Source organism: Musa acuminata, chromosome BXJ2-6, assembly GCF_036884655.1.
Source record: "Musa acuminata AAA Group cultivar baxijiao chromosome BXJ2-6, Cavendish_Baxijiao_AAA, whole genome shotgun sequence".
NCBI classification, from domain to species: Eukaryota; Viridiplantae; Streptophyta; class Magnoliopsida; order Zingiberales; family Musaceae; genus Musa; species Musa acuminata.
In genome coordinates, this window is record NC_088343.1 from 17715959 (window position 1) to 17743684 (window position 27726).

A 27726-nucleotide genomic window follows, 5' to 3' on the forward strand; every position below is an offset into this window, starting at 1 on the left:
GATATGGTATCAGCATCAAGCTGATTAATTGTTTCTTTAGGTTGTTTGATTCTTGTTAGAGGTGATTTGAAGTTTTGGACTTCTTCCCTGTAGTTTCAGATATTTTGAATTAACATGATAGATTTTGCACTGGAGTGCCTCATTGAACAGCTAAATTTATTGTGTTTGAATATTGTGTGATGAGTCCTTAATGCACCTCGGAATTGTCACACAGTGTGAGGAGAATTTTTTTGAACTTATCTTGTTAGACTACCATAGAGAATTATGTATATATTATTGATTTTGGTGGATTTTTGAACTTGGTTAAGAATGAGATATTTTAATTTGAATCAAATGCTTAGAGTTTTTTTTATAATGTTTATAACAAGACCCTGCATATTAAGATGAAAGAAAGAAATAAATCTTGACTTTATCTGAATTGACAGATAGAAAAGATTGGACAAGTGTATATATACCCTGCAAAAAAAAAACAGTGCAGAAGATCTGAAAATAGAAAACCAAAAATGGGCAAATTAACCACAAACACAAAGTGCTATTTCAGGAAAAAAAAAATCTCACTTGGAGCCATAGTTTTTTGCTTTTAAATAAGGGATTGATTGGGCTTTTGACGTACTAATTAGTGATTCAGGCTACTTTAACTCGATACATACGTTCACACTCTCTCCGACTACCGTTGCAGAAGACATCATCGGCTCACCGATCAATCGATCATAGTCATTCATAAACGATGACAATTTATGGAAGATTAAGTGCAAAGATGACAAAAAAAAGAGAAAAGCTTAACCAAACAATACAAACCAGTTTTTGCTATCCAACAGGACTTGCTACTTTTTTGGCCGATGCAACAAGAAAAAGATTAGAAGAAAGGGTAGATAACCTTATTCTTTGGAAAGTAACAGAGAGAGAAAAGATGGAAAGAGTGTGGCAAAACATTGCATCACCAGTAGAAATTGTATCAGTGTGTCAGCCTTGATTGCATCACAGAAGAAAAGATTCTTTGCTTTGCATCATAGAGATCTGTTCCGGCCTCCCAACTACAACGGATGCTTCTAAGCTTTGGGAGGACTTCTCGTGGAGACATGAAATATTTCTAAACATCTCTGCACAAGAAATCATCATAAACACGAAATATTTCTTATGGTGAAAGCAGACCTGCAGCAAAAAGATAAAACAACTGCAATTGCTTCTTCATAAAAGGAAAAAAATAGAGAAGTCTCTTAACTATTCATCATCCAAAGTTGAGTCAGATACAAACCCCATAGTACTGCAACAAAGAATGCAAAATCCATTCAGGAAATTTATTATGTAGAAAGTTGACGATGTATAGTTTTCTTCCACCTCATAAATACTCCTTTTATTTTACAAGCAGCATACCAGGTCCCCAGTTACCATTCACATCTCCTAAGAATGATGGAAAAGAAAGATCTTCATAGGAAGGAAACCAGGACCCACAACTCTAACACTCTTTATACACAAAAAAATGGGTAGAGAAGCTTTCTGCCAAATTCCCTATCCGATTGCACTTGCGACATGAAAGTTTTCCTCTGCATTAGCTTTAGCTTGCGTCTTCTCTCGCCAGTTCTCCCCCCATATCTTTGCTTCTGCCAAAGCTCGTTCCCGGTCAAAGCCCTGCCTCACGTTTGCACTTGTCTCTTTTGAAGTGTTCTCACCATTCATTTGCCAATTATGGGCAGTTTCTGCATCACCGTTCAGAGCTGGCATTCTTCCACCTCCCTCATCAGCACTCCTGTTTCTTCTTTCACCACCAGGTCTATTGTTAGATGTGGGACATGTACCAGGATCATATGCTTGGGATGCCAAATAGGACAGAGCGGTGACAACATCAGCGATGGCAGGACGAGAGGCAGCTTCTTCTTGGATGCACATAGATGCCACAGCAAGAGCTTGATAGACCCCACGCATGGGATATCGACCCTGTAGCTTTGGATCGGCCAGACTTGGTAGTTTCCTTCGGTCATTGAACATAGGACGAGCCTGTAAGAACGCACATATATGTGATATTTTGAAATGCACTGGAAATGTAATGTAATAAGTTTCATGGATATTTTGAAAATTTTGAGACGTAGTAACTGAATGGATCACTTGACGGTATGAATCACTCGACCAAAATATATAAGCCATAGACACGTTTAGCTCTATAAACCAAACTTCATTCTCCTCCAACATCCAATAAACTGGCGTGTATGATCTCCCTCACTTTATGACTTTGTATCAGATATAATGCCAAACATATTAAAAAATCAGACTAATTAATTATGTGAGGCTTAGTCCAGTAGTTGACTTCCATGCTGTGATGTGATTTGATCCTATCAGTGAATTACTTAAAGAGTTTCTTATCATACCTAATATTAGGTCCACTATGATATCATTGTCCTTCTCCAAAACTAGGTACAACGTAGATGCCACATATTATCCATGAATTAAACTAGTCTAACTCCAATTACATCTCTCCGAACCAGTAAAACTCATGGTCATCTAATGTGAAATCATATCTCATATACTATAACCAAAAGTGATATCATTAATAATAGTGGAAGACACCATATTACACCAACATAAAAAGAAAATTCAAAATACTACATCTAACAAATTTAAGGGACTATGAAATGAATAAAATCATATATTATAAAATTCTCTCTGACAATTTTGTAACACTCAAATTAATTCTGCATTGTACCTGCCCATTGGAACCAGTCTTACCACATCATCTTCTGCATAAAGATAAGGATCACTGGTAGGAATATCTAAAACTGGATCAATAATATTTACTCTATTAGGTTCATCTGCGGAGGGGACAGAGGTGATGAGTATTATAAATACTTGATAATACAAGGAGTCTCCATTATAGGACAAGGCAAGTAAGGCTGAATCAAATATGTCATCTTGTACATCAAGATGATAAGAAAACCACACCCCACAAAATTAAAAGAAAAATACAGCAACTCATATATGATCTATATCTATCATGTGATTCTAATATATCAATTATATTAATATATCTAGTATTGTCATGTCTAAGTGTGACCACATATCCATATTCATCTTTTACTTTTAGTTTAATCTTCTATTCATTACACATTTTTATAATAAGTTCTTTTACCTAGATACGTCACTTATAATTAAGAAAATAAAATAGTTATTTTGCTAAGAAATGTACTAAACCCAAGGCCATCTTATAGATAAGATCCCTGGTGGAATTAAACTATATCCAATATGTTGGACCACTATTTACATATAAGATTATTACATATAATCCAAGGTACATTTCTCATAAGATGATTACATATAATCTTTGCACACATTGTACCATGAAAATCATTTTATTTTTTAATTCAATATTCCTCTCACTAAGGCTACTACTAGGTATAATTTATACTATTTTATTGTCTTCGTCTTGACGGATTTAAAGGCATCCCTACACCATTTCAAATATTTACTACCCTTGAAATCCTTAATATAATATTAAGTCTATTGTGAAAGAAACCATTTTTCTTGAAACTTATACAATTTATAAGCATCAAATAGTCAGTCATATGCTTTCACATCACTCGCGACACATTTGCACGATGAAGTAAAATTTAATGATTCAATCCTAAACGTGCATGACGTAAACTTAAAAATCTGGTCACATCATAAGAGCAGCTTATAGTACAAAAGCACAAATATGCATCATTCTATCATTCAAATAAATCAACAATAACATGCTAAGCACCTAAACTTTTATCATATACAAACAACTAACAAAATACATGCTTTCTTAAAATATTTTTGATGTCAAAATATAATACTATAAATGAACTCAGGAGACTAGACCATCCCATCACATGGCTGTCTCAGTTTTACTAGGAAGAAACAGATGAACCATTTAATATTGAGCAGAAGTGTCCAGACACTCCACACTTCTAGCTGTACTACAGACTGCATATATAAGATAAATGAAGTGGAAAAGCACTGGAGTAAAACAGGAATAGCATTTCCTCTAAAACACTATGACATGAAAGATCAAATATTCCCTAAAAAACCACACTAAATAAGCTTACCCATGAAACAAGATTTTGTTCCGCATGTGATTTGGTAGTTTCAACAGCCTTCCGTCCAGTAATCAACTCCAATAATACAACTCCAAAGCTGTAAATGTCAGATTTAACTGTTAATTGTCCAGTCATGGCATATTCTGGAGCACAATATCCGTAAGTTCCCATCACCCTTGTTGAGACATGAGATTTGTCACCAACTGGACCAAGCTTTGCAAGCCCAAAATCAGAGAGCTTTGGGTGGAAGCCCTTATCTAATAGTATGTTGGAGGATTTCAAATCTCGGTATATAACTGGAGGGCTGGCTTTGTTATGGAGGTACTCCAATCCCTTGGCTGCACCAGCTGCAATCTTCATCCTTGTATTCCAGTCAAGTGGTTCCTTATCAGGTGGAAGGTCTGAAGATAATTGAATAGGTTGGTTAATAACAATATCTCTAGCTGTCAAATAGCTTGCTGCTCAACAATAAAGCAACTCGTTCATAAAATAGCTCAGAAATAAAGTAAATCGATCATAAAACCATTCAACAATAATGCAGCCTGGTGGTAAAACACAATAAAGCAGCTCGATCATGATCAACCAGATAGCTCATCCCAATGTCGTGTAACAAAGTCAAGCAAATATGCAATATGACACTCAGATATCCTATTCTCATACCATAATGATGGCCAATTGATATGGGGGAATAACAACAGGCCTCTCCCACCTTGACACGTGGATGACAATCCCTGAGCAGGCTGATGCATAACCAGCCCTAGTAGATCTCATGTGAAACCAGCTCTGATATACCTGATGCATGACAAGCCTTGTTCTCCTAACCATCTAAACCAGCATTGTCAACCCAGCCACATGGACCGACCACTGTCACCATTGCCACCTGAACCAACATTGCCATCCTAGCCACCTACCATCCTAGGCACCTATGCCAAATCCTAGTTGCTACATCGCTACTAGATCATTGTAGAAAATATCCTCCATAACCACTAACCACCTAGGTAGGGGAAGGATTCCCCTGTACAATGGCCACAGGTCTGACAAAGGGGCTCTTCTCTCCGAACACCTTCTTTTAAGGAAAAATAGTATACTCAAAGGAAGAGAATATGGAGAAAAGTTCAAAAATGAGATTCAAAAGAGAGAAGTAGAGATAAGAAAAGGAGAATTTAGCATGGCTAATACTAATTCTATCCCTTTTGGGCTACAAAATCACCCGCCAATAGACTCTTATAACCTGATCTAGTTCTAGTTTTACTACATCTAGGATTATACAGCGAATAACCAATCCTTCATTGAGTCCCAATTGAACTAAGAAAAAGGAGACAGCTGATTATCTAAGCTGTTAATGTCTCCAGCTCTCATCCATGCCTCAATGAGTATTAAACTTCTAGGAGTACTTCTCCGAACTGTCTAAAATATTGTGTGATCTAGAGGTGATCTGACAAGTTTGAACTGATTTAGGACTCTTAGACTGGATAATGACAGTGTAGACTACTATAACCTACTTTGACTAGGTTAAATTAGGTTAAGCTGACAAGTCATATGTCAACTGTTAAATGGTCAAACCGCACTCGTGGAAACAATTGGAAATATTTAACAACGTAAAAATTGAAGGAAAGCCAATTTCATTTCTTGTGTCAAGAAGCAATAAAGTAGTATAGTTATACAGAGAAGAATCAATGACAAAAGGTCAGCTAGTATTATCATAGTAATTTAAATTTATCAGTTGCTAATTTCCTAATCCACCAAAATGATAATAGAGCATAAACCATGTATGAAAACAATAAAAACTCCGAAATTTGAAATATCTCTTTGCAATCAAGTAGAAAATGAAGATGCAAGTTACAGAATCCCTATACACCATTTGAACTAAAATTTTTTTATACAATCCATTTGGGAACCACCAATGCAAGGACGTAAAATTCCTTGTATTAAAAGAAGCCATGGATATTACAATAATAACAAAATCAATGCATGAATAAGATTATTATTGCCCATTATGATAATTCACATAGAAAATAACAAACATAAAGGAACAAAAAAATTATGCCTAATTTTAGGAAATAATATGTTCATCCCATGTTCAGTATACATATGATAAGTCACAATAATATATTGAGAGAAATTCAAGTGAAGCATCATCACAATGTAGTTACACTTGAGATAGATTATGTGGTCCTTATAAGCAATGGCTCTCCTACGTAAGAAGAAAATCTTCTGATAGAAGTTAAGTTCTAAAAATGAAGTTTTATAGTACCTACCTAACACTAGTTTTTGTAATATAAAACTACAAAATGCAGACTCAACAAATGAAGAAATTATATCCCTAGAAGTTATAAAATATAATTACTAACTAATTATATAATTATAAATGTTCATTTTAAAAGTGAAGAGTAAATGAAGAAATGACATCCCTAAAGTTATACATAATTGCATATGGAAGCTGCAACCTCTATTTAGGTTTAGCCGGGACATCCATTTCATTCCCCATGCCAATAAGGACCAAAAACAAGCATGTTAAGGAAAGAAAATGCCTATAAACTCAAGAAGCTTATAAAAGGGACTAAGAATCTCATCAACTTAGAAGCAAGTCTGAATAAATCTTCTCCACGCTATAAGGCCCTATAAAAATTCTTTCCCACACCCCGCATTAGCGGAAGCCTCATGCACTGGATACGCCCTTTATGGGATGACTCATGAATCTAGGCATCTTCGAATTCACACAAATAAGTAGAAGAAAAAGATAAATCATCCAAGAGAGATTAGCAACTTAGCCTAAGAATGTGACAATTGATGTAGCCAAAAGTAATCCAAACAAAGAGTACTGTTCTGAAAGAAACAAAAGAAGACCCACACTTTATGATGAATCAACTAAGACTACCATGTCAGCATATAGAGATCGTACCATGTAGATGATCTTCCAATGATCCCATGGACATATACTCATAGACAAGAAGCCGTTGGTCTCCATCAGCACAATAACCAATTAGATTCACAAGGTTGGGGTGATGCAACATGCTAAGCATAAGGACCTCCACTAGGAACTCCCTATTTCCTTGGAGTCCATTTCTGTCGAGTTGTTTTACAGCCACAACCTGCAGGCACACCCAGACATCCATCCCCATAATATAAAGAGGTACAGCTACAATCTCAATGCCAAAGAAACACTAGCTCTATGCAACTAAATCCATATTTCATGTTTCTTATCATGTTACATAGTGTGAAAATACCAACTTCAAAACTACTGTGAAGCTTGACACAGGTTAATGAAGCCTTAATCAATACTCCAGCAGAAAGGAGCAGATCAAAATTGACTAACTCACAAACAAAAATCTTCACATTTGAAAGAGTACCTGACCAGTAGTTTCCAGACGACCTCTGTAGACCCGTCCAAATCCTCCTTCCCCGAGCAATGACTCTGCTCTAAAATTACCTGTTGCAGACGAAAGCTCACGAAACGTGAAAGTGTGTGCCGAAATAGCAAAATCAGACCCCTCCTTGGGACCCAGTGATTCCTTTTTTACATTCACATCGTTTCTGGTCCGTATTCTATCATCCCCTGCAAAGTCATGAATCAGTCAGGAAAATTAAAATAAGCAGATTTCGAGGTACGCCATAGGTTCTGAAATGTGTCATCTCATCAAGTGGAACTCAATGACTTCGAAATAGACGAGATCCGACTCAACAAAGATCTCCAAGGCAAACCCAACCATTAGAAAAATCACACACCTAATAAACATCTAGAGGAGAGGAAAAGAATATGACAAATTTCATCTGGTTCAAGTATCCATCTTTATAGTTGAAGCAGAAAACGAGTATCCCGGAAGATGGCAAAACCACGAGAGATGACAAAACTACCGAGTCATCTAAATCATATTTCCCGACATCCAGCTCAGAGATCGGAAAGATATCAGATGCAGAACTCTTCGGATACGGATCAGATCCCCTAGGAGCAACATCTCATAGACTGAGGGCCTAAAACTTACCAGAGGACAACTTTTCGACGGGGGGCGCCACCATGGGCTGCTCCTCTCTCTTGCGGTCGCAATCATTCACGTGACTGAGCTGCGCTGCCTCCTCCGATTCGAAGCACGGGAAGCAACCCATGTCGCCCAAGATCCAGACTTGCTCAACAACGACCACAAAAGATGGGATTTCTCATCGAGATCACTCGATTACCGCTCAATTTCGACGCAATCACCGCATCAAATGCTTCCTGGCATCAAACTCTGTCGGAATTCTCGTTCTTCAGATCCAGTCGAGGTGATCCGAAGAAAGAAGGTGTTAATTCCTTTAGGCTGTGGGTGTGAGACTTCAGCGCGGAAGGCAAAGGGAGGGGGGGGGGGGGGGGGAAGGTGGAGGAGCCGCCTAACGCATCGGCTTCAGACGCATGTATCGCACTCCATATTTATATTCATATAATTAATGCGCGAATAAATATACATTACGAGTACTGTTTGTAATATGGAAAGTGGATGTAAATTCTCTGACGCGTGGAACAGTACGTGTCAGGGGAATGCACATGGAAATTGACGGACGTATATTTGTATTGTATACGTAGTATGTAAATTTTTATGGACGAATTTTCGAAAAAATATCTGAGAAATTCTCGCATAACGTCTTGACTTACCATTGTCTTTTTTTTTATATATAAAAATATTATTTTACTTCGGGTACCATCGCATGACGTCTTAACTTCCACTGGCTTATCAGACCTATCCTGTGTGTCTTACTCTCGTTATTCTCATCTGTAGCATAAGAGATTGTTGACCTTATCATCCTAACTCCTCTCATCTTTATCCATTTGGACTCACTCTTGTCATCCTTGTCTACGACGCAAGTGATAAGCGATGGAGACACAAGCGAAGAGGGCTACAATCGTGGAGATAGGGGTGGGTTCAATGAGTTAACAAAGAAGAGGGTTAGGACGACATGAGCCAATAGTTACCTATGTCATGAGCGAGAAAAATTGAGGGCGAGGGTTAGGACGACATGGGCCAATGGTTGCTTATGTCATGAGCAAGAAAAACGAGGACGAGACACGTAGGGGTAGGTCTAGTGAAAGCAACAATTCTGATAGAAGATAATGGCCGACAAGAGTAATATCATCATTTTAAAAAAAAATTGAAAGTTGGATCACTAATTAGGATTTTTTTCAAAAATATGAGTTATTTTCAAGAATTTACCCAATTTTTATTTTATTTAATTATAGCATATTATATTTTATAGATTCTACACATAGTATTTTATATTTAAATCCACCATATTTTCAGCATTTCACTTTGGAAACAAACATAACAATATTCATAGTAGATGTGACATTTTATTCACTGGAGAGTTCCAAAAAATAATTAAGGGGACTTTTAATATTTATTCAATCAAAATGATAACCAATAATGTAAAAAAAAATACGAATCATCTTTTAAAACAAGGCAAAGAAAGGAGTGTTAATGTTGTCTAAAGGCCAAAAATTAATCTTTTTGAAGGATAATTCAATCTAGTGAATGACACAACGCGAATCAACATCCACTTTTGATATATTGATTTTTCAAAAAATATTTATTAATTATAATGAAATGATACGAGTCCGTTTGCGTCAAACCAAGAAATGGAGGATCAAAGGTCTTGTTGTCTCCAGCATTAAGAATCAATCAATCAGTCAAACTATTATAAAATGTGGTTCTAAAGAACCTATAGGATTTTTTTTTTTCATTATCATTGCATCGTATTCGTATTGATTAGGGTAGCCTTTTAATTGTGAAGATGATTCAGCTGCTTAATTCAGCCATCATATAGACATTATCAATTTATTTCATACTCAAACTAGGCCATAAAAGAAGAAATAAGAGGTGACTGATCCAAGGATTGATACATCACCCTCACCCACACTTTTCTGCAAGGAGTTCATGTTTTGGAGAAGATACAGAAGAATAGTATTAATCCGATTATAATGTCAAGTCATTGACCACTTTTATATAGTAAAATTAAGATAGAGGTGCAACGTATCAACATTTTTTTACCAAGCCTCATGTTCTCTCTCTCTCTCTCTCTAAAATAGCTAAAGCCACATTACTTGGAACACTGATTTCAACCATGGAAACAAGTAGTTTTGAGGGGACAATGCCACATGGTTGGTGGGGGCAATTTGACATCAATGTGAATGCGAGTAGAGATGAATGATAGGAAATTGTGGGGTGTGCAATTCTTAATGACAGGAGATAAAAGAATGTTCAACATTAAATTGATTTGATTTCTTCTCCATGAGCTTTCTTGCTGATTGGATCAAATATCTTCTCTTTTAGGTTAGTGGTAAGTCTGGATCTGTCACCTCAGTCACAATAAAGTTGCTTGTGTCTTAGTCCAATAAAACAAAATACGACAGCATCCCTTTCATGCGCGTGTTTCCAACGAGCATGTTCACGTGAAGTATGAACGCAGATGCATTGATGTATTCCAACACCAATTTGAGCACACGACTTCCACTCTTATCACCGTCACAAACATGGTCTCATGTGAGTGTCACAGCGACATTATACATATATTATTAGCATCAACAAAACACTAATGTGTTGATTAGCTCAAGAAAAAACATGTCAATCAACTTTGCTTTCGATTTCACCTACAGTTTAAACCGAGAAAACGAAAAGGCATCGGTCAACTTTTCCAAGTCTAGACAACAAAATATATAATTTCGTTACTACTTCGACATGCAGTCATACCAATTGCAGAACTTCATTCATTCAACTGCGTATAGAAAGAGGGATTGGCTAAATAATATGTTTTTGTATTGTAAGTAAAGATTAGTTAATTCTTTAAGATCCTTAACAAGATTCCTTAGTTGCCAACAAAGATCTATTATTGACACAGAAGACATTTGTGGTCACAGATGCAACAAGGATTTGTGATTGTCCCAACCAAGGTTCGCAATATCATACCGTACCGATGTTTCGACCTAGGCTCTCGGTACAATACGGTACGGTGTACCGAGGGGTACACTCAAGTGTATCGAGGGGTACACTCAAGTGTACCGAACGGTACACCTGATTTCAGTCCGTTAAACCCTCTGAAAATACCTGAAAATAAAAAAAAAATTAGAATAGGATTTTCAAGTTACAAATAAATATAGTAATAGTATAAGTTTAGCAAAATCAATATAAGTTAGATAAGAATAATATCACATATCTTTTTTTAGGCTTTGAAGTAGTCTTGTTCGAGGTTCGTATTTCAGCCCGTTATATATTGAAATATCTATAGAAAAATCATTTGAATTATTAGACTATTTTGTTACAATATAAACTCTAAAATTTAAATGAATTAAATAATCACATACGTAGATATACCTGATTGTTGATTCTACCACCAAAACGAACGACGGGCCTCCACAGGTGGTGGATCGAGGTCCTCGATCCGATACACCTGCATATCAATATGATGCGTTTGTTGGACCCAATCATGAAATTGATCCCATGACATAGTGTATTGATACACCGTATGTCATTAATGCATCAATGTGGTGCTGATCGTAGACTGATCGTCATGAATCATATTTGTCCGAGGCAGCTCTTGAGGTATATATTGGTGAATGTCAGAGCTTCTACTTTCGCTACTGATCTGTTGTTTTGTATCACATTGTTGCTCAGAGAAGGATGATCAACTATCACCATACTGTTGTTGCCCGTATGATTCTCCATAATACGATGGCTGTGAATATGATGAGCCTCTTTCTGTGTCTATATCATGTATGCTCTGTCGCATTTGTTCATATTCATCCACTGCCTTCCCATTCCCCTTTCCCTTCCGCGCATAAACTTAACCAGTATCTCGTCGAGTTCCATGATCTGAATCTTGAGTGACATATGTAAAATATTGCTCCTCAGTCCATTCACCACCCTCAGGTTATGTAGACGAGACCAACGACTGCCTGGCATCACCGCCATCATTTGTCGAGGCACTGCTGTCCGTGTTGTTGTTATGTCTTTGGACCGAGCGAGTTGCTGAATGTGATTGTGAAGGTGTCTCATCGCCCAACTTGATTCTTTCCAATGATGCAACTGATGCTACTGCCTTCCCCTATGCCTTTGCACGTTGGGCGGATGAGTGTGACCGTTGGGTGTCGGTAGTTTCTCGAGAGGTTTGACTCCTACCACATTGTAATCGAGGGGGATTTTCTACCTATTGGGGTTGTGTTTCTTCTTCTTCTATTGCCTCGGTGATAAAACGTGAAGGACGCTGAGGATCTCCTGCCTCATCAAGTAGAGGATCCTCTTGGTTCTCTACTGCTTCAACCCAATCTAACATTGGCTCTGAATCTTCATTGTAGAATTGGAGGTCAATGAGATCAATATCTGGTTCCTTTGGCTCCTTATCCAACTCAACACATCGCAATTTTAGCCGCATGTTATAATGGACATATACTAGTTTCTCTAACCGTTTGTAGGAGAGTCTGTTGCGGACCTTCGTATGAATCAATACAAACGTTGACCAATTACGTTCGCAACCACTAGATGTTGTTGTCCGTGAAAGTACATGAACGACAACCTTCCTTAAATGTGATGCATCCCCTCCAAATTGTAGCTATCACTCGACTGCAAAAAGATATAAATAAGATTTTATTAGCATAACAAATAATTAATATTAAATATAATTGATAATCAATATGCATAACTTTTCCTCACCAGGATCCATAGTGTAACGACACAATACAGCTATAACGTCGGAGAATGAACCAACTGTTTCTCGAAATAATCGATCCTCCATAAGAGCATTAGCTACCTCAGTAGTGTTTGGCAAGAGCCGATATATAACATTTTATAGTGTCATTAAGAAATTATTTTACGTTCCGAGAGTAATTCGATATTGAATTGCCAGGTTTAGATAATACACTACAACACATAATTTTGTTAGTATGATTTTTTATTATCTAAATAATAATAAATTAAATTATTCTGAATATGAATTTACCTGTATTATGGATATCTTGATCCATATGAACTTCGGTCCGACGATCAATGATTCGTACACATTGGTCGACCTTAAAATCATCTTTGGATGCTTTCCTGACCTCCTCTTTTGTTGAAATCAACATATATTTAAGATACGACATATGTGGATGCTTGTCCATATCGATCTTACGGCAGACAATATAAAATGGTTCCACACCTTTTATGATTTCTATCGTAGTCTCCCAAAATCTAGAAGAAAGAATGGACTTTTCTATCTTCTTTGTATCGCTCAATTTTGAATATCTATATTTAGACCACTCTTGTGAGGTAACCATTGCCTTCGAGCCATACCTTTTTTGCTGTAATGACTTTAATGCAATAAAATTGGTAGCAAACCGAGTAATTCCAGGTCGAAGTATCTCACCATTTATATACTTTTGCATTAAAGCGTGGACCCAATGATGATTATATATAAACTTTGTAATTGATTATGCTCGAGCTACACATTTCTTAACCGCATCCAACTCACCAATATCCTTCAGCATTAGATCTATGCAATGAGCTGCACATGGAGTCCAAAACAAAGTTTTTCTTTTTTCCATCAATTGCAAACCGACCTTTTTGAAATTTACTTCATTGTCGATTATTATTTGGATAACATACTATGGTCCAATCTTCTCTACCATAGTGTCTATCAAGCTCTCAATGTAGTTTGCATCTTGGATTTTTTCAGAAGCATTAACAGACTTATGAAACACCACTCTTCTATTGCAATAAATAAGAAAGTTTATGATACTCATTCTTGTTGATTCTGTCCAACTGTCACACATCAATGTCACCTCATATTCGTCTCATTGCCTCTTGAAGGATTTGATCCAATCCTTTAGTTCTGCAACCTCCTCATCTAAGTACATGCCGTAAATCTCCTTTGGTGTTGGAGGTTGGATCCCCGTGCTAGACTTTTGAATAGAAAAGACCATGCTCTGGTAATATGGACCTTGGGCTGTGTTAGCTGAAATCCTGTAGAAGTTGAACCATTTTAAGATTGCCTTCCCAATATCCAGTTGTTTTTCTTTTGTGTATGCATCGTCAATTCGTGTCTGTTTCGCTGTTTGTAGGGGATAGGCTTGCGGATCAATATCAACAATATCTGATGCGGACCTCCTGCCAAGACCTCTCATAAAACCACGGAGTCCACCATACCTCATGCTACTAGTTCGGCCTAACTAAGAAGGAACAGTTGGTTGCCTCATGCCTGGTTGACCTTTGGATTCCACTACCACTGCCATGCTCCAATTGTGAGTCAGGTCATCGATGCCTCATTGCTTCATCAATCGTATACTGATGCTCCAATGATGCACGAATCTCAACTGTGAGATCTGGGTCGACTTGATCGCCGCAACCCTCATACTAATCATAAACTGGTTCCTGTGTAGCCCTATGATATTATTCCTCAACTCTTACCTTCTTTTTTAATATATCTTCCTTTGCTTGTTTAAGCTTGCTTTGAAATAATTTACGGATCTTCGTTGAAACATTCTTACATTTTGCAACATCAGGATACCCACCAGCCAAATGCATTTTCACCCGAGTTATTCCTCCACCCTTGCCAATATAGTCACAATAAATACATTGCCAATGATGACGGTTTTCATTTATCTTTCGGGAATGAACCCATGCATCATCATGTGATTGTTCCTTTAGTGCCATGATCCTACCAAATTTAAATCAAATAAACTATAAAATATAAACGTATTAAATTGATCAAATATCGATCATAAATCACTAATCACAATATTAAATAATTTTATTAAAACATAACTAATCATATTTTATCATCATAAATATGTTACATGCATAAAAAAATATTAAAATCATTAAATACACTAATTACACGATTAACATAGTTAATTTTTTACTAATTACTTCTCTTTCAATACTATAAATATGGCAAACACCCTAATAGGTATTAAAGATATTGGATTAACATAAAATCGAACAAATTTTGATTAAATGATCATTAAAATAACTAATCACGGTATTAAATAACTTTAATAAAACATAATTAAACTTATTTTACCATCATATATATGTCAAACACATAAACATTAAATATGTAATTTTAATCCAATATGATTTAAATTATGATAAAATCATCATTTATCTACACTAATTATACGATTAACATAATTAATTTTTCACTAATTACTTCTCTTTCAACACTATAAAGATGACAAATACCATAATAGGTATTAAAGCCATTGAATTGATATAAAATTAAATAAATTTCAATTAAATCATCATTAAAATAACTAATCGTAACATTAAATAATTTTAATAAAACTTAATAAAACTTATTTTACTATCATAAATATTATTCAATATTTAATATGCATGAAACATACTAATCATAATCTTAAAAATCTTAATTACTCTCTAATTAAATAAAATAAATACATACCTCTTGATTAGAAAGTTCTTCCTCTTAATCTTCCCAAATTTCGATTAATTCATAAATCATTGTTTTATAAATCATAATTCAATTAATTCAGAGTTTAAGAGAAAAAAATTGATTTAAGAGAGAGTTTAAGAGAGTATAATGAAATAGGGGAGAGAAAATGACTTAAATATAATGAGAAAGAGCTCCAATGGTCAAATTGACCGTTGGAGAGCACTGTATCACTATTATAGTACGATCGATCGTTACCGAATTATATCGAGCGATAACGATCGAAATCAACCATTACCGAGTTATGCCGAATGATAACGATCAAAATTTCGACCGTTACCACCCGATATTACCCCTTATCGTCCGATATAAGATTTTTTTAAATGTACCGCCCGATAACGAACGATCCATGCACCAATAACTTATCGAACCGATACATACCGCTCGTACCAAACAGTACAATTCGATATTATAAACCTTGGTCGCAAGATTCTACAACTAAAACATCGTAGGCTCAATAGGAGCGGCGAAGGGTCGTTGAGTCAAAGCCTACAGGTTTAATGTGAATACTGAATTAAGTGAAACAGACAACGATTTGGATGTGATAATGAGTGCTGATGTTTTTGAAAAATGTTGCTGATTTAGAAACCATGCGAATGGCCGAAACACTTTCAAGCCTTTTTTTATTGCACAGCATTGTTCCAATTTGTATCTAAGACTTGAATACAAAAATCGGAGATGCTTTAAGAATCATAGTTTAGAAGATTTGGGAGTTCACCACCTTCGGTTATATTACTTGCATGGAAGGGTGACAATCTATTTGCATGCGAGATAACGTCGAGGAGTCTTACCAAGCTCATGAGCCCAATGAATCGAGACATCTAAATAGACTATGGACACACTGCAGGAGGAGATCAGCGGCATTGCCAGCCTCGAGCAGCTTGATGTCGCGCACAACTTCTTGTCGGGTTGCATTCCTGAGTCTATCTGCGAGCACCCAAACATACAATGTTTTGGAGAAAAAGAAAGAGAGAGAGAGAGAGAGAGAGAGAGAGAGAGAGAGAGATCAAACAGTATGCTAATCCGTTGACATATTATGGAAAAATAAATAAGAATATCGGAGAAACGCTTCCATAGTTCGCAGTGGTCATTCCTCCCAAGACATAAAAATGTCATTGGCTCAGCAAGACCGGTCCACGGGGAGGACTCCAAGCTGCGAGATTAGAAAATTGATCTGCAGATAAACTATACGAGAATGATGCAATAAGGCAACTGATGAAATAACGAATGCTATGTGACAGATTATGCACCTAATAACCCAATTAATCAGCAGAGATGAGCCCAATCAGGATAAGGGCATTCGTAACTCCAACCAGGTCCCGAATACCGGACACAATGAAGCCATATGCCCTCCTCATCTTCATCGTACCTGTAAGAGAAGTATATGAAGAAGACATCAACAAGGCCAAAACAAAGAGCATTCAGATAATCAGATGCAGACCAGCAAAATCTTGAAAGGGAAATCATTTGCAATGTAATTGGTAATATAGGATTAGGAAATGAAAATTGATCTAATATAACACATAATTGCAATTTGTTAAAAAGACTCAGGGAGAGCACCAAAGAATCAACATGTGCTCAGATCAGCTGACAGAACTTATGGCATGGGAGCACAATACTTTGAATCAATTTTCAGTTGCCGACAAAGCAACTAGTATTTGTTAATCTTTGCTTCTGTTGGCCATCTTTTCCAATAACATCACATTTGAATAAAATTAGCGTGTCAGATTAGTTCTTGCTTCATAGCAAGACCCAGGGTGTTCTCTAATTTACTTTTGTAAGACTGTTTGCATCCATATTTTAGTAGTTCCCATTTCATTAAACTTCTGTTGATTTATAGCAGATGCAACATTCGAGAATAGGACTTCATCAAATCTAGATGACCAAATGCATGTTGCTGAAGAATCTAAATTAAATTATCATACCAAATAACCATACATTCTAGTAGGCGTCATATAAATAAGAGAACAACAGATACGAGGAACAAAAATATTGCAATGGCCGATATAATGAGAGAAACCATACCCCTTGGGAGGCAAATTTGGACAATTAGTGCACATAGGATCGATACTGAATTCTTCACTGGCAGAATCTTCAGCAAAGGAATCATCTTTATGAGAATTAGACATTGGTGGCTTGCATGTCCCTGAGGCAGCTCTATCAGCTCCAACTCCATTAGCAGAACGGGAAGGAACATCCTCAGAACGGTATAGCGTGTCATTAGCTATAGGATGGCCTGCACATTGGAGATGCACACGTATCTGCATGATTACAAAATTGAGTAGACAATCACATAAATATCTTAAATTGAAACACAAAAGATGCATAAATATGACAGAAAGAAAGTCGTGAAACAAGAAGGTTCCTTGCTTGAAAATAGAAGTGGACATTTAAGCATCACTGACATATGTTACAGATACTTGCCACCATCTCAGGCAAAATCACAGGCATTTGCTATTTATTTATCTCGGTCATAAGTTTGAAATGTATCACCAAGTATGTAAGAACACAAGCATGCCTAGAATTATGGTAATGCACAGATAGTGAAGTCACAGTGGGGGAATAATGTTGTAGCTTCAAAAGATACATGATAAGATCACAAAAAACAGCAACCCTGTTTAAAGCAAAACAACAATTTAAATTGCTTGAAAGTCAATGGCTGTGATTCATCACTGAGAATTTCATTTCGAAATAAATAAATAATTCTCAGTTAAAATTGCTATTAGCTAGAGAAAATATGAAGTAGACTAACACTGTCATATGTAGAACAATTTACAGTACAAGCAAATTTGGAGTTTGTTTATGAACCCTATATTTAGAGGTAGGCCAGGATCAACCAAATCATGGTGGAGATGCTGGACAGAGGAGAATTAAAAGCAACAGACTTTGTTGGGGTCTATTGTGCAATGACCTTCATATATATATATATATATATATATATATATATGCATACGGACTTCATAAAAGGTTCTCTTCCAGTGTATTGATATAGAACAGAAAGAAGAGGAAAGAGAGAGCAAAAGAGCAAGAGAGGAGTGTCAGAGACTACAAGAGAGAAGATGCAAGTTTATTCAAATCTGAACTGTTTTATCCATTGATAAATTCCACTATTTATAGGGGTTTAGGAACCTTAGTAGTTAGTACAATAATGAATACAATCAATGAAGATAGTGATCCCCAAGAATAACCTCCAAGACTTCCTCCTTTGACTTCTAGGAAATTGTATGTCTTTTGAAAACCCAAAATGCAACTTCTAAGAGAACTAAATAGCTTTAAAAAACTTATCACAGCTGAGAAGAAAAAAAAAAAGTGCACTTAATACAAAGGTACCAAAGTCATCACCTAAAAAGACCAAAAGACTTCATTTTTTTACACAACTCTTTCTAGGCCAAGTATTTCATGATTTTTTGCAGATTTCTTTGCCAAGAATAAACTCTTCTAAAATCCTTTATAAACCTAAAGTTCTCCATCACATATATACATATACATTTTGACAGCATGCTTATTAGAATTAAATGCTTGTACAATGCATGGTTGGACATTGTAGGCGAAAGGAAGGACAGGAATCAGAGTCTATTCCCTGCTGTTCTGATATTCCTGTGCGGTTGTATATCTTGAATAATGGAGGTGAAGGGTCGCATTCTTCAGTGTAATCAAGATCTAGGCTACTCTTTGGTTGTGTTTGGAAGCTTTTTTGGCAAGACAGTTATTTTTAAACTGCTTACTTTTGCTGTGGGTTGTCTTTTGCTTAAACTAAGCGACTATCCAGGAATCTAGGTAACACCACCTCAAGCTGTTTTCTTGTTTCTACTTCTAATCCAATAAATACATTGAAAATGCTAGAAACTGGGAACCAAAAATCTAAACCTAGAACTGGATCAAACCAAATAGAAAAAAATGGTTAAAGGAGAATATCAAATAGCTACATAATATTCTCATAACAAGTTTTTTACAAAATTATCAGCCACAAAAGAAAGAACAAAAAATCATGCTTGTGGGAATGATAAGAAACTTCTTTAAATAGCATCCAGAAAGGTATACATATACCAGATTTCAGTTATCAATGAGAAGAAAATCCTATTCATTGAACAAAACACCCTGTACCTGATGAGTACGTCCAGTGACCGGTTTACACAAAACTAGACTGTACTTTCCATTGGTATTAATCCGAGTAAACTTTGTGCATGCAGTCTTTCCTTTGAAGGCTTTATCGATGCAACTGTCATTAATCTGCACAATAGAATATTACGACATTTGAAATTTCTATTAACAATGGCACTGTTTTAGTTAAAATGAAAGCGAAACCAGATCACTGAACGATCATTCACAAGGCAAAATCTAGAAACTATAAAAGATACAAAAGTACAAAAAGTGTGGCTAGAAACGTAATAGAAAACTTAGAACCAGACCACTGACTGGTCCAGTCCACTTATTGCATCGATTTCATTAAAAGAGCCAAATGGACAAGCTGGCCCACCCCATTCTTGGATAATTTTGCTCAAGCCGGCCAAGTTAAATAAATTTGCTCCATTTTGACAGCATGATAAAGATTACTAAGATACCCTCCACTTAAACATTTCTTATTATTTGGAGCATATATATGTCAATTTCAAGTTAGAATTGAGGGGAGAAAGGAAGTGCCATTTTCATCCAACCACCCTCTTTCCACCCCTTCCCCGTCCTCTCTGCCCCTCATCTCCCTCTTGTCTCCTCTCCACGCCCTCCTCTCCTGTATCCCCACCTCTCCACTTCTGCATCTCCCTCCAGCTGTCCATCCTCTCCACCCCTCCTCTCCCTCTGACCACCACCTTTCCTGCCCCTCATCTCCAATGTCCTTTGTCCGTCTTCTCTCCATTCGACCACTCTTCTCTCTCCATCCCCTCCGCTCTCGTTTCCCTCTCTCTACTTCATCTCCCTCCAGCTACCATTCTCTCTCCACCCCTCCTCTCAAAGGTTCTATCTCCGCCTCCTCTTCCTCCAATCACCCCTTTCTCTTTGGTCTTCTCTCACACTCTATTTATCTTCCTTCAGCCACTCTTCTACCATCGATTGCTCTTCTCTCTGACGAGGTCTCCCTTTGATCCACTCTTCCTTTGATTGCTCTCCTTTGTCTAGCCATCTTCTCCATTGCTATCCTCTCCATGGCTATCTTCTGCATTCTCCTTGTTATACCCCATTATAGAAAGTTTCACTTTAACCTTAAACACGTGTGTCAGTTATATCCATACCAATATTCTTGCTTAAAAAATTGGATTGCATATCCACTTTTTTGACTTGACTCTAATGAAAAAGAATCCACATCTTTTTTGTTTACATTTCATGTTTCTATGAAAACAATAACAAACACTTTGTGCACAATCAACAATGCTAGCAAAATGCATCTCAATTGCTTTTTATTCGTTTTATTAAGGACTAATAAAGATGAACAAACTGATAAATAATCTTAGTATTCAATATATTGAGTTTATTTGTTTATTTAATTGTCTAATTAAGTTAAGTAGATAATTATTTAATTATCTATTAACTGCTACTGTAAAAAATCAATTTGGAAGTATTTTACTATGTCAAAAACTATATGGTCTTAGCAATCAAAAGAAACACAAACAAAGAGCTTACAATGACCAGTGATTCAGTGAATGTGCACTACAGCACAGAATTCGATGGACATCAGATCAAACAAAAAGAATGTACAGGTTCAAACAAAACTATTATACAGAAAATAATATTTCCATACCTCCACAAAGCTCCTCCCTTCACGTGCGTTATAGCAAATATTTGCATCAATAACTACCTGGAAGAGAAAAAAAAAGATCCAATTAAAAAGTGAATATTGGTACTAATGACATAAAAAGGGATAGCAACTAAGGATTCCTATTCCTATAATGAAGGGTCCTTATATAAGAAATCATCGAAGTACAAAATCCTTTCTCTAAGGTAATTCAATTATATTTGGTTGAGGCTTTCAAGCTTATCAAGCTACTTACAATGCAAAAAGAAACAGAAACCAATGTTTAAGTTAAGAGTCGAGTCAAGACCAGTTCTGTCAATCATAGCATTGGAAGGCCCAAAATATAACATGTTGACAATCATATGCACTTCAACATGATACAGAATAGGGAACATGATGCCAGCCACCTACTTCTAGTTAAACTTTAGAAGATGACCCTTGCAAAATGTTTGTGCAATTAATTGGCCCCTGCATTTTTATGCAGAAATATTCAATAAACACACCCATCATTCTTATAATACACTAACTCATGTGTAACCATGCCATCATGATATAAGAGCAGGGGACATGACCCCAGCGGCCTACTTTTACTTTCTGACTGTTTGCAGAACATTTGTAGTTTGCAGTGACCAGTCATTTGCAAAAAAGTCACCTTCAATGTGTAACATAAGATTGTGATGCATACACATATTGTAGGTGTAAACAAATTCATCCATGAAATACCCCATCAACCTGGGCTGGAAGTAAAGATCTCACTAAAACTGGGTAAAAATCCTTAAAAGAAATCTACTTCTATAAGGTGGTTATCTAGAAAAACTAAAAGGGAACTATAGTTACTTAATACATCATAAAATATTGGAAATCACATTAATAGAGAACACATTAGATTCAAGCAACAGGCATCTGATAATAAGAAAAGAAAAGGTTATATCCTAACACCCTTGATGAAGCAGAGGATTGTGACCTAAGTTGTCAATGTCAATAATGGTATCTCATTTTGATAGTAAAGTGTTAGGTACCTCTTTCTCAGGAAATACCCCAATAACCTTAGCAATATACTCTTTTTGCAGCAACCCAGCCTCAACCTGCAGCAGAATCAACACTGTTAAATATTAAAAGAGAGAAACATTTTAAATAAAGGTGGCAACATGTTCTTAACAATGCCTAGTTTGTAATTTCATATCAATTAAGAGTTGATTATGATGGTAAAAATGATAACAAGATTAGGTTACATATTCCACCTAAGAAAAACTTAAGGAATTAGCCTGACTATTCATGCATAATAACTTCACCATCATCAAGTTAGATTCAACAGGAAATCCCAAAGTCACATGGAATCTTTTGACACACCTCAAGGGAAAAAAAGAGAAGTTGGCTATTAGAAAATAATGCTCCCAGCGAGGATAATTAGTTTGATTTTTAACATCTTAATCATTCATAATAACTTCAATATCATCCTGTTAGGTCCAAAAACCAACCAAACTCACATGGATGCTTATATGAGACCTAGAAATGAAAAAAGGAACTCAACAGTCAAAATGCAAAAGCAAAGCATTCAAGGAGGAAAATTGTGAAACATCATCTGCAAGTACTTTCCAGCATGTATACAAATATCTGTATAATAAAGGTGAAATACATGTTAGATCCAAAACCTGCAAAAAAACAATTTTGACTATCAACCTTTGCTAGAAGTCCCAAACACCATCTAAATAGTAAAGAAAATTTAAAGGTGAAATGTAGCTGAGCCCAATTGAAAGCTAGCCTTTCAATTTCAGAGTAGAGAACTCTCAGAAATGGTTTGAAAACATGTTAATGGCACCCAAATTACATATCAGGCGACTAAAAATAACACATCCATGGGCCAATGTGATAGTGCAGAAAGAGGTTAAGCCTGGCCTGTTGAAACATAATTGATATTTCTGTTTGGAAGTTGCTTAGTTGATTGTCTAACTGATTAAGTGATAATATAAGTTTGAACACTAACTCTAGAGTTCAATTAGTTATGAACATACAAGTACTGAACTTGGAATAAATAGTTGATATGATACATATACAAGTAAACAAGAAAGATAAGAGGATATATAACGCACATACAAACATGGGACAACTAAAACAGATATACCTACAATGACATCTTACATAAGTAGCATACAACATGGTAAATATGTCTATATTTTCATATGCTAATATGATTTTGTGCTTTCTATTACATAAACAATCTATAAGCATCATATAGGGAACTTATTAGAAGTAGCAGTTGTTAATAAAACTTCAGACACAAACATATAACCTATTTTGCCAAAACTCAGATACAAGTGTCATATAGTTAAGAGATCTCAATGTCTGACATGACTACCATTGTAATTAAGCATGCAAAAATACAATTAAAGAAGTTCAAATTTAAGATATAGACCAAAATAAGACCAAATTAAAATGTATAGAATTATATGTTTTAAAATATTTAGAGAATATAAAATGATCATATACAATTACTAGAACACTTAAAATTATGAAAAATATTTTGCTATTTTTTAAATATATTTGAATATTTCTGAAGTTACAGTACTTTAATCTAAACATAGCATATGCTTTTTATTGTTTCTAATTTTTCTTCTCTTGTATCTCCTCTTTTGTTTCCTTTTCTCTTCTCATGGCTTGTTATCTATTTTTTTCAATGGACAACCAAGATGCATATTGTAAGATACAGTTTAGAAGATATCTTGGATGGGACCTCATCAGATTTCAAATATCTTTATGCCCCTGAGGCACAAATAATTGCAGTCACCTATTCACAAATTTATTGCAGTCACCTCTCTCTCTCTCTGGTTACGGCTGCAGTAACAATGGTCGACTGCACAAATCAATGGTGGAGACAACAAAGTGACAGTGATAGCAGCACAGCAAAGGCAGAGGGCCAAGGCACTGTTGCAAGACCCGACCACTGCTGCCTGCTGTGTATCATCTTCTTCTCATTATTGACTTGCATGACATTGACCAGAATTAAAATATCTTGGCCTTAATTAACATAGTTGACCCATTTTTGGATGACTCAATATGATTATCAGCTGAGTTTGATGCAAATCCAACACCAGCGCCCATGCCATGTCAGGTATGTTAGGAAAGATGATAAGGTTGAGCATCATAACATACAGCATCAATTAGCAAGTTCAAAAGTCCAAGTTGCACGCATACATTCAACACTTTCTAAAACCTTATGCAAAAGATTCACATGTCCTACATATACACAAGCGGTATGTTCTGAACTACCCAGCATGTGTCAGAAAGTATTTCACAAATGTCAGTATCGAAGTCATGAGACAAACAACGGAAGCATTTCAAGGAACCTGTGCTTCATAGGTAAAAGAACATTAAATAGTTCAAATTCTAATTTATGTCACAACTCCAAAGATAAGAAGTTGTGTTTTTTTTCTAATAATCATTAAAGAAAACAATAAAGCTCTACAGAGCACCTGCTGTCTTAAGAAGTCTGCTTTGTCAGCACTTTTTGCAAAGATAAGAAGACCAGAAACAAGACGATCTAGCCGATGCACAGCTGTCAAAATAAGTTAGCAAGTCAAGGAAGACAGAAATATAGAATTAGCTCACAAAAATAACATAACCATGGAGCTATATACAACACTGAAGAGGATTGCAAATCAAATTTGTACACAGAAACAATATAAAATCTTCAATTACAGGATACGGTATAAAGGTGCCAAACCATGCTCAGCCTGCAGAATGCCAACAACAGTGTTCTTGCGATATTGACCACATGGATGCACCTGCACATAATCACCTTCAGAAATAAATTTCCTGCAATTGTTTTGGCAGTCAAACTATTGGTAATCAATAAGCAGAACTTTAGGAAGATAACTCCAATAAAGCATCTAGTTTCTGTGACATTTCTGAGTCATAAATGCAACTTTAACTGAGACTTTATACTTTTACAACAAGCCTATCATTCATGTCATTCATATATTTTGTTTCATTCCTCCTATCTACAACTACAATTTAGGTAAATAAACTTACAAATAATATTGTTCGAAGCACCTAGAAACTTTTTAAAAACAAGAGCAAATAATTAATTGTATTTAACTTTATATGATAACTCCGGAAATGCAATTTTTGCAATTGCTTTATTCGTTATTAATAAGAAGCAGAACTTTAGGAAGATAAATCGAAATAGCTCATGATATTCTGACACCTCCATTAGTAGAAAACAAGGTGATAAATGATGAAAACAGACCCTTGCCGCAATATGCAGAGGCAAAGATTGATCGTGCCAATAAAGCATCTGGATCTCATGACAGTTATGATTCATGGATGCATCTTTAACAGAGAATTTATAATTGATTACAGGCATATCATGTATATCTTTTGCTTTATCTCTCCTAACTACACCTCAGATTCATATAAGTAAACTCATATTTATATTACATTAGAACACAAGACCAATAATTAATTGCTCTAAAATAAAATAGGGTGGAAAATATTATCCTATATAGGTACAGTAAGATAATTCATATAAAAGGACTACACAGGGAAAATGTTGGAAAACTATCTATCACAATGCTAACACATTGTGTTAAAAAATTTTCATCAAGAAAAGTTTGCAGCACCAGACATACTTACTGGAACAGATGCTGGCTTGTAGACTGTCAATATATCAGCTTCATTCTGCAGGACCAACACATCTCCAGCCAATACTGGTGGTTCATGCCTACATGAGTAAATTCTCTCTCTAAATGCTAGTTTGTGAAAATATGACAAAACAAAATGTTGAGCTTCTTCTTGGAGCAACTAACAAGAAAAAAAGGCAACCCATGACAAAGAGCTTAATACTAAGCCTTTGCACGGCCAAACCTATCTCATCTTTTTATCTCCTTCTGTCTCAATTATTTTTACATCTCTTCCAGTTCTAACTTTCTGTTAGTCTAGGTGAAAATCAGCCCCAAAACTGACTATTGAAGCTTATCATACAGTGCAGCATAAACCATCATATTGTATCAAAGTTATGATCAGTACAAAGCATTCATCTTAAATCAAGGGAAATTGGTCATAGAATATGGTTGCAATATCTTCTAAGCACATAACTTGATTTGCTTGCTTCTATTGTCTCATTTTTTCTCCTATTTTTTGCTGACTATTGCAATCTTCCAATTGTTTTTTTTTCTTTTACTGGGAATTGATTCTGCAGCACCTTTTTCACCTCATTCATAAGTAAAAAAGTGAAGCTCAGAATTGCTCCTCTCCTTCTTTTAGCCTCCAGACAATGTGACCAAAATAAAATGCAACGAGAAAATGAGGCATGAACAATTAAGTAAAATAAGTATGTTCTTTAAACTACTACCAAGCAGGCACACCTATGAAGAAAGTGGCTGATCTTTTGAGATGACTGAACAACATATGATGTGTGAACCATCTTGTCATCCACTCGGATTCTTCCACACTTCACAGCACTGACCTACCAAAAGCAACAGAGAACCTAAGAAAATAGCAGAGAGCACAGCACACACTCAACCAACCAAAAATTAAGTCCAAACTAATCAAGCTCCAAAAGAAAGCAACGAAGCCTAATCGACAAATGAAAAAGAAGAGGGAAAACATAAATTTTCCAGTCAAATCCGAAAGGCAGTGCCTTTCCAAGCACGAGAGCACAAAAAGATCGAACTTTTCGTAATCAACAAGACTAGAACTGGGAAAGGGCGAAGAAGGAAAAAGGAAGCGTCACTCTTACATAGTAGTCATAAGAACGTCCTTTGAACTCTTCGGCGAAAAGATCAACAATGGTCTTTCCGGCCCATCTTTTCTTAGCCTACATAAACATAGACGTCAACGCAAACTCGCATGAAACATCGACATGAACGAAGCAAACAAAAGGGGACAGGAATCAATCTGATTACGTGGGAGATGAACTCGAAGTAGTAGGGCCTCACGTACCGCCTTCCTGGAACGCAGTTCGCCGTTTTATTAAGTTGGCTATTTCAGCAAGAGAGAAAAAGAAGAGAGAAAGAAAAGCCAGATTAGGGTTTAGGTGAAGATGGGGATTAAGGTTTACCGTTGCGGAAGATGTAATCGTGGGGCTCGGGAGGATTGGCTGGGGTTTGCCACACGATCGCCTCCATCTCCGCCTCTTCGCCGTCGTCTCGCTTTCGCTTCCCGCTACCGCTCATGACTCATCCCTGGCTGTGCACAGCCAGTATCGGGTGTCGGCCACCACCCACATAACCGGTTCCGACGGTCCAACATTTTTTTTACCGTTGGAGGTATGGAAAATTTCTCATTGGAAAATACCCACGTGTTGTTTTTTTCCCTTTTATTTTCTGGTAAAATGCATTTATTAATTTTCGCTTCATTTTATTTATAAGATCATTTTCTTTTTACTATATCTTCCTATAATAATAGCAAGATCTTGAATCAAATTTTGATTGGGCGATTTTCTTAAAAAAGCTCTTTTCTTTCTCTCTTTTTTTCTAAAATATCTCTGTTTTTATTAAA

General features: G+C 36.1%; 2 protein-coding genes across 5 annotated transcripts; both read right to left on the minus strand.

Annotated features, from left to right (window-relative positions):
• Window positions 1-1274: 1274 nt before the first annotated feature.
• Window positions 1275-8382, minus strand: LOC135615151 (serine/threonine-protein kinase PBS1-like). The gene is made up of 5 exons (XM_065113272.1): window positions 8036-8382; window positions 7403-7608; window positions 6955-7144; window positions 4062-4453; window positions 1275-1995 (listed from the first exon to the last, which is right to left on the minus strand). The coding sequence occupies exons 1-5, from the start codon at window positions 8154-8156 to the stop codon at window positions 1510-1512; spliced, it is 1395 nt and encodes a 464-aa protein (XP_064969344.1). The 5' UTR covers window positions 8157-8382; the 3' UTR covers window positions 1275-1509.
• A 7944-nt stretch (window positions 8383-16326) lies between these two features.
• Window positions 16327-27451, minus strand: LOC135615152 (RNA pseudouridine synthase 7-like). Of its 4 annotated transcripts, none has more exons than XM_065113275.1 (13): window positions 27287-27451; window positions 27132-27175; window positions 26966-27043; window positions 26592-26692; window positions 25861-25948; window positions 24950-25010; window positions 24699-24781; window positions 22248-22313; window positions 21235-21291; window positions 19605-19730; window positions 17526-17761; window positions 16751-16869; window positions 16327-16653 (listed from the first exon to the last, which is right to left on the minus strand). In XM_065113275.1, the coding sequence occupies exons 1-12, from the start codon at window positions 27399-27401 to the stop codon at window positions 16767-16769; spliced, it is 1158 nt and encodes a 385-aa protein (XP_064969347.1). In that variant the 5' UTR covers window positions 27402-27451; the 3' UTR covers window positions 16327-16653; window positions 16751-16766. The 4 variants fall into 4 exon arrangements, with proteins under 4 accessions (XP_064969347.1, XP_064969346.1, XP_064969345.1 ...); XM_065113274.1 differs by having other exon boundaries at window positions 16327-16674; window positions 24932-25010; XM_065113273.1 differs by having other exon boundaries at window positions 24932-25010; window positions 27287-27450.
• Between the last annotated feature and the right edge of the window lie 275 nt (window positions 27452-27726).

What these genes read in the sequence shown, in the direction of transcription:
- LOC135615151 (XM_065113272.1), bottom strand. Translation starts at nt 8,156, where the DNA reads ATGGGTTGCTTCCCGTGCTTCGAATCGGAGGAGGCAGCGCAGCTCAGT. An exon ending in ATTGGAAGATCATCTACATG is followed by an intron (nt 4,454 to 6,954) that starts GTACGATCTCTA and finishes AATTATCTTCAG; the next exon opens with ACCTTCCACCTGATAAGGAA. An exon ending in AACAAAATCTTGTTTCATGG is followed by an intron (nt 1,996 to 4,061) that starts GTAAGCTTATTT and finishes GCGTTCTTACAG; the next exon opens with GCTCGTCCTATGTTCAATGA.
- LOC135615152 (XM_065113274.1), bottom strand. Translation starts at nt 27,401, where the DNA reads ATGAGCGGTAGCGGGAAGCGAAAGCGAGACGACGGCGAAGAGGCGGAG. An exon ending in ACTTCGAGTTCATCTCCCAC is followed by an intron (nt 27,044 to 27,131) that starts GTAATCAGATTG and finishes ATGTTTATGTAG; the next exon opens with GCTAAGAAAAGATGGGCCGG. An exon ending in CAGACTTCTTAAGACAGCAG is followed by an intron (nt 22,314 to 24,698) that starts GTGCTCTGTAGA and finishes ATTCTGCTGCAG; the next exon opens with GTTGAGGCTGGGTTGCTGCA.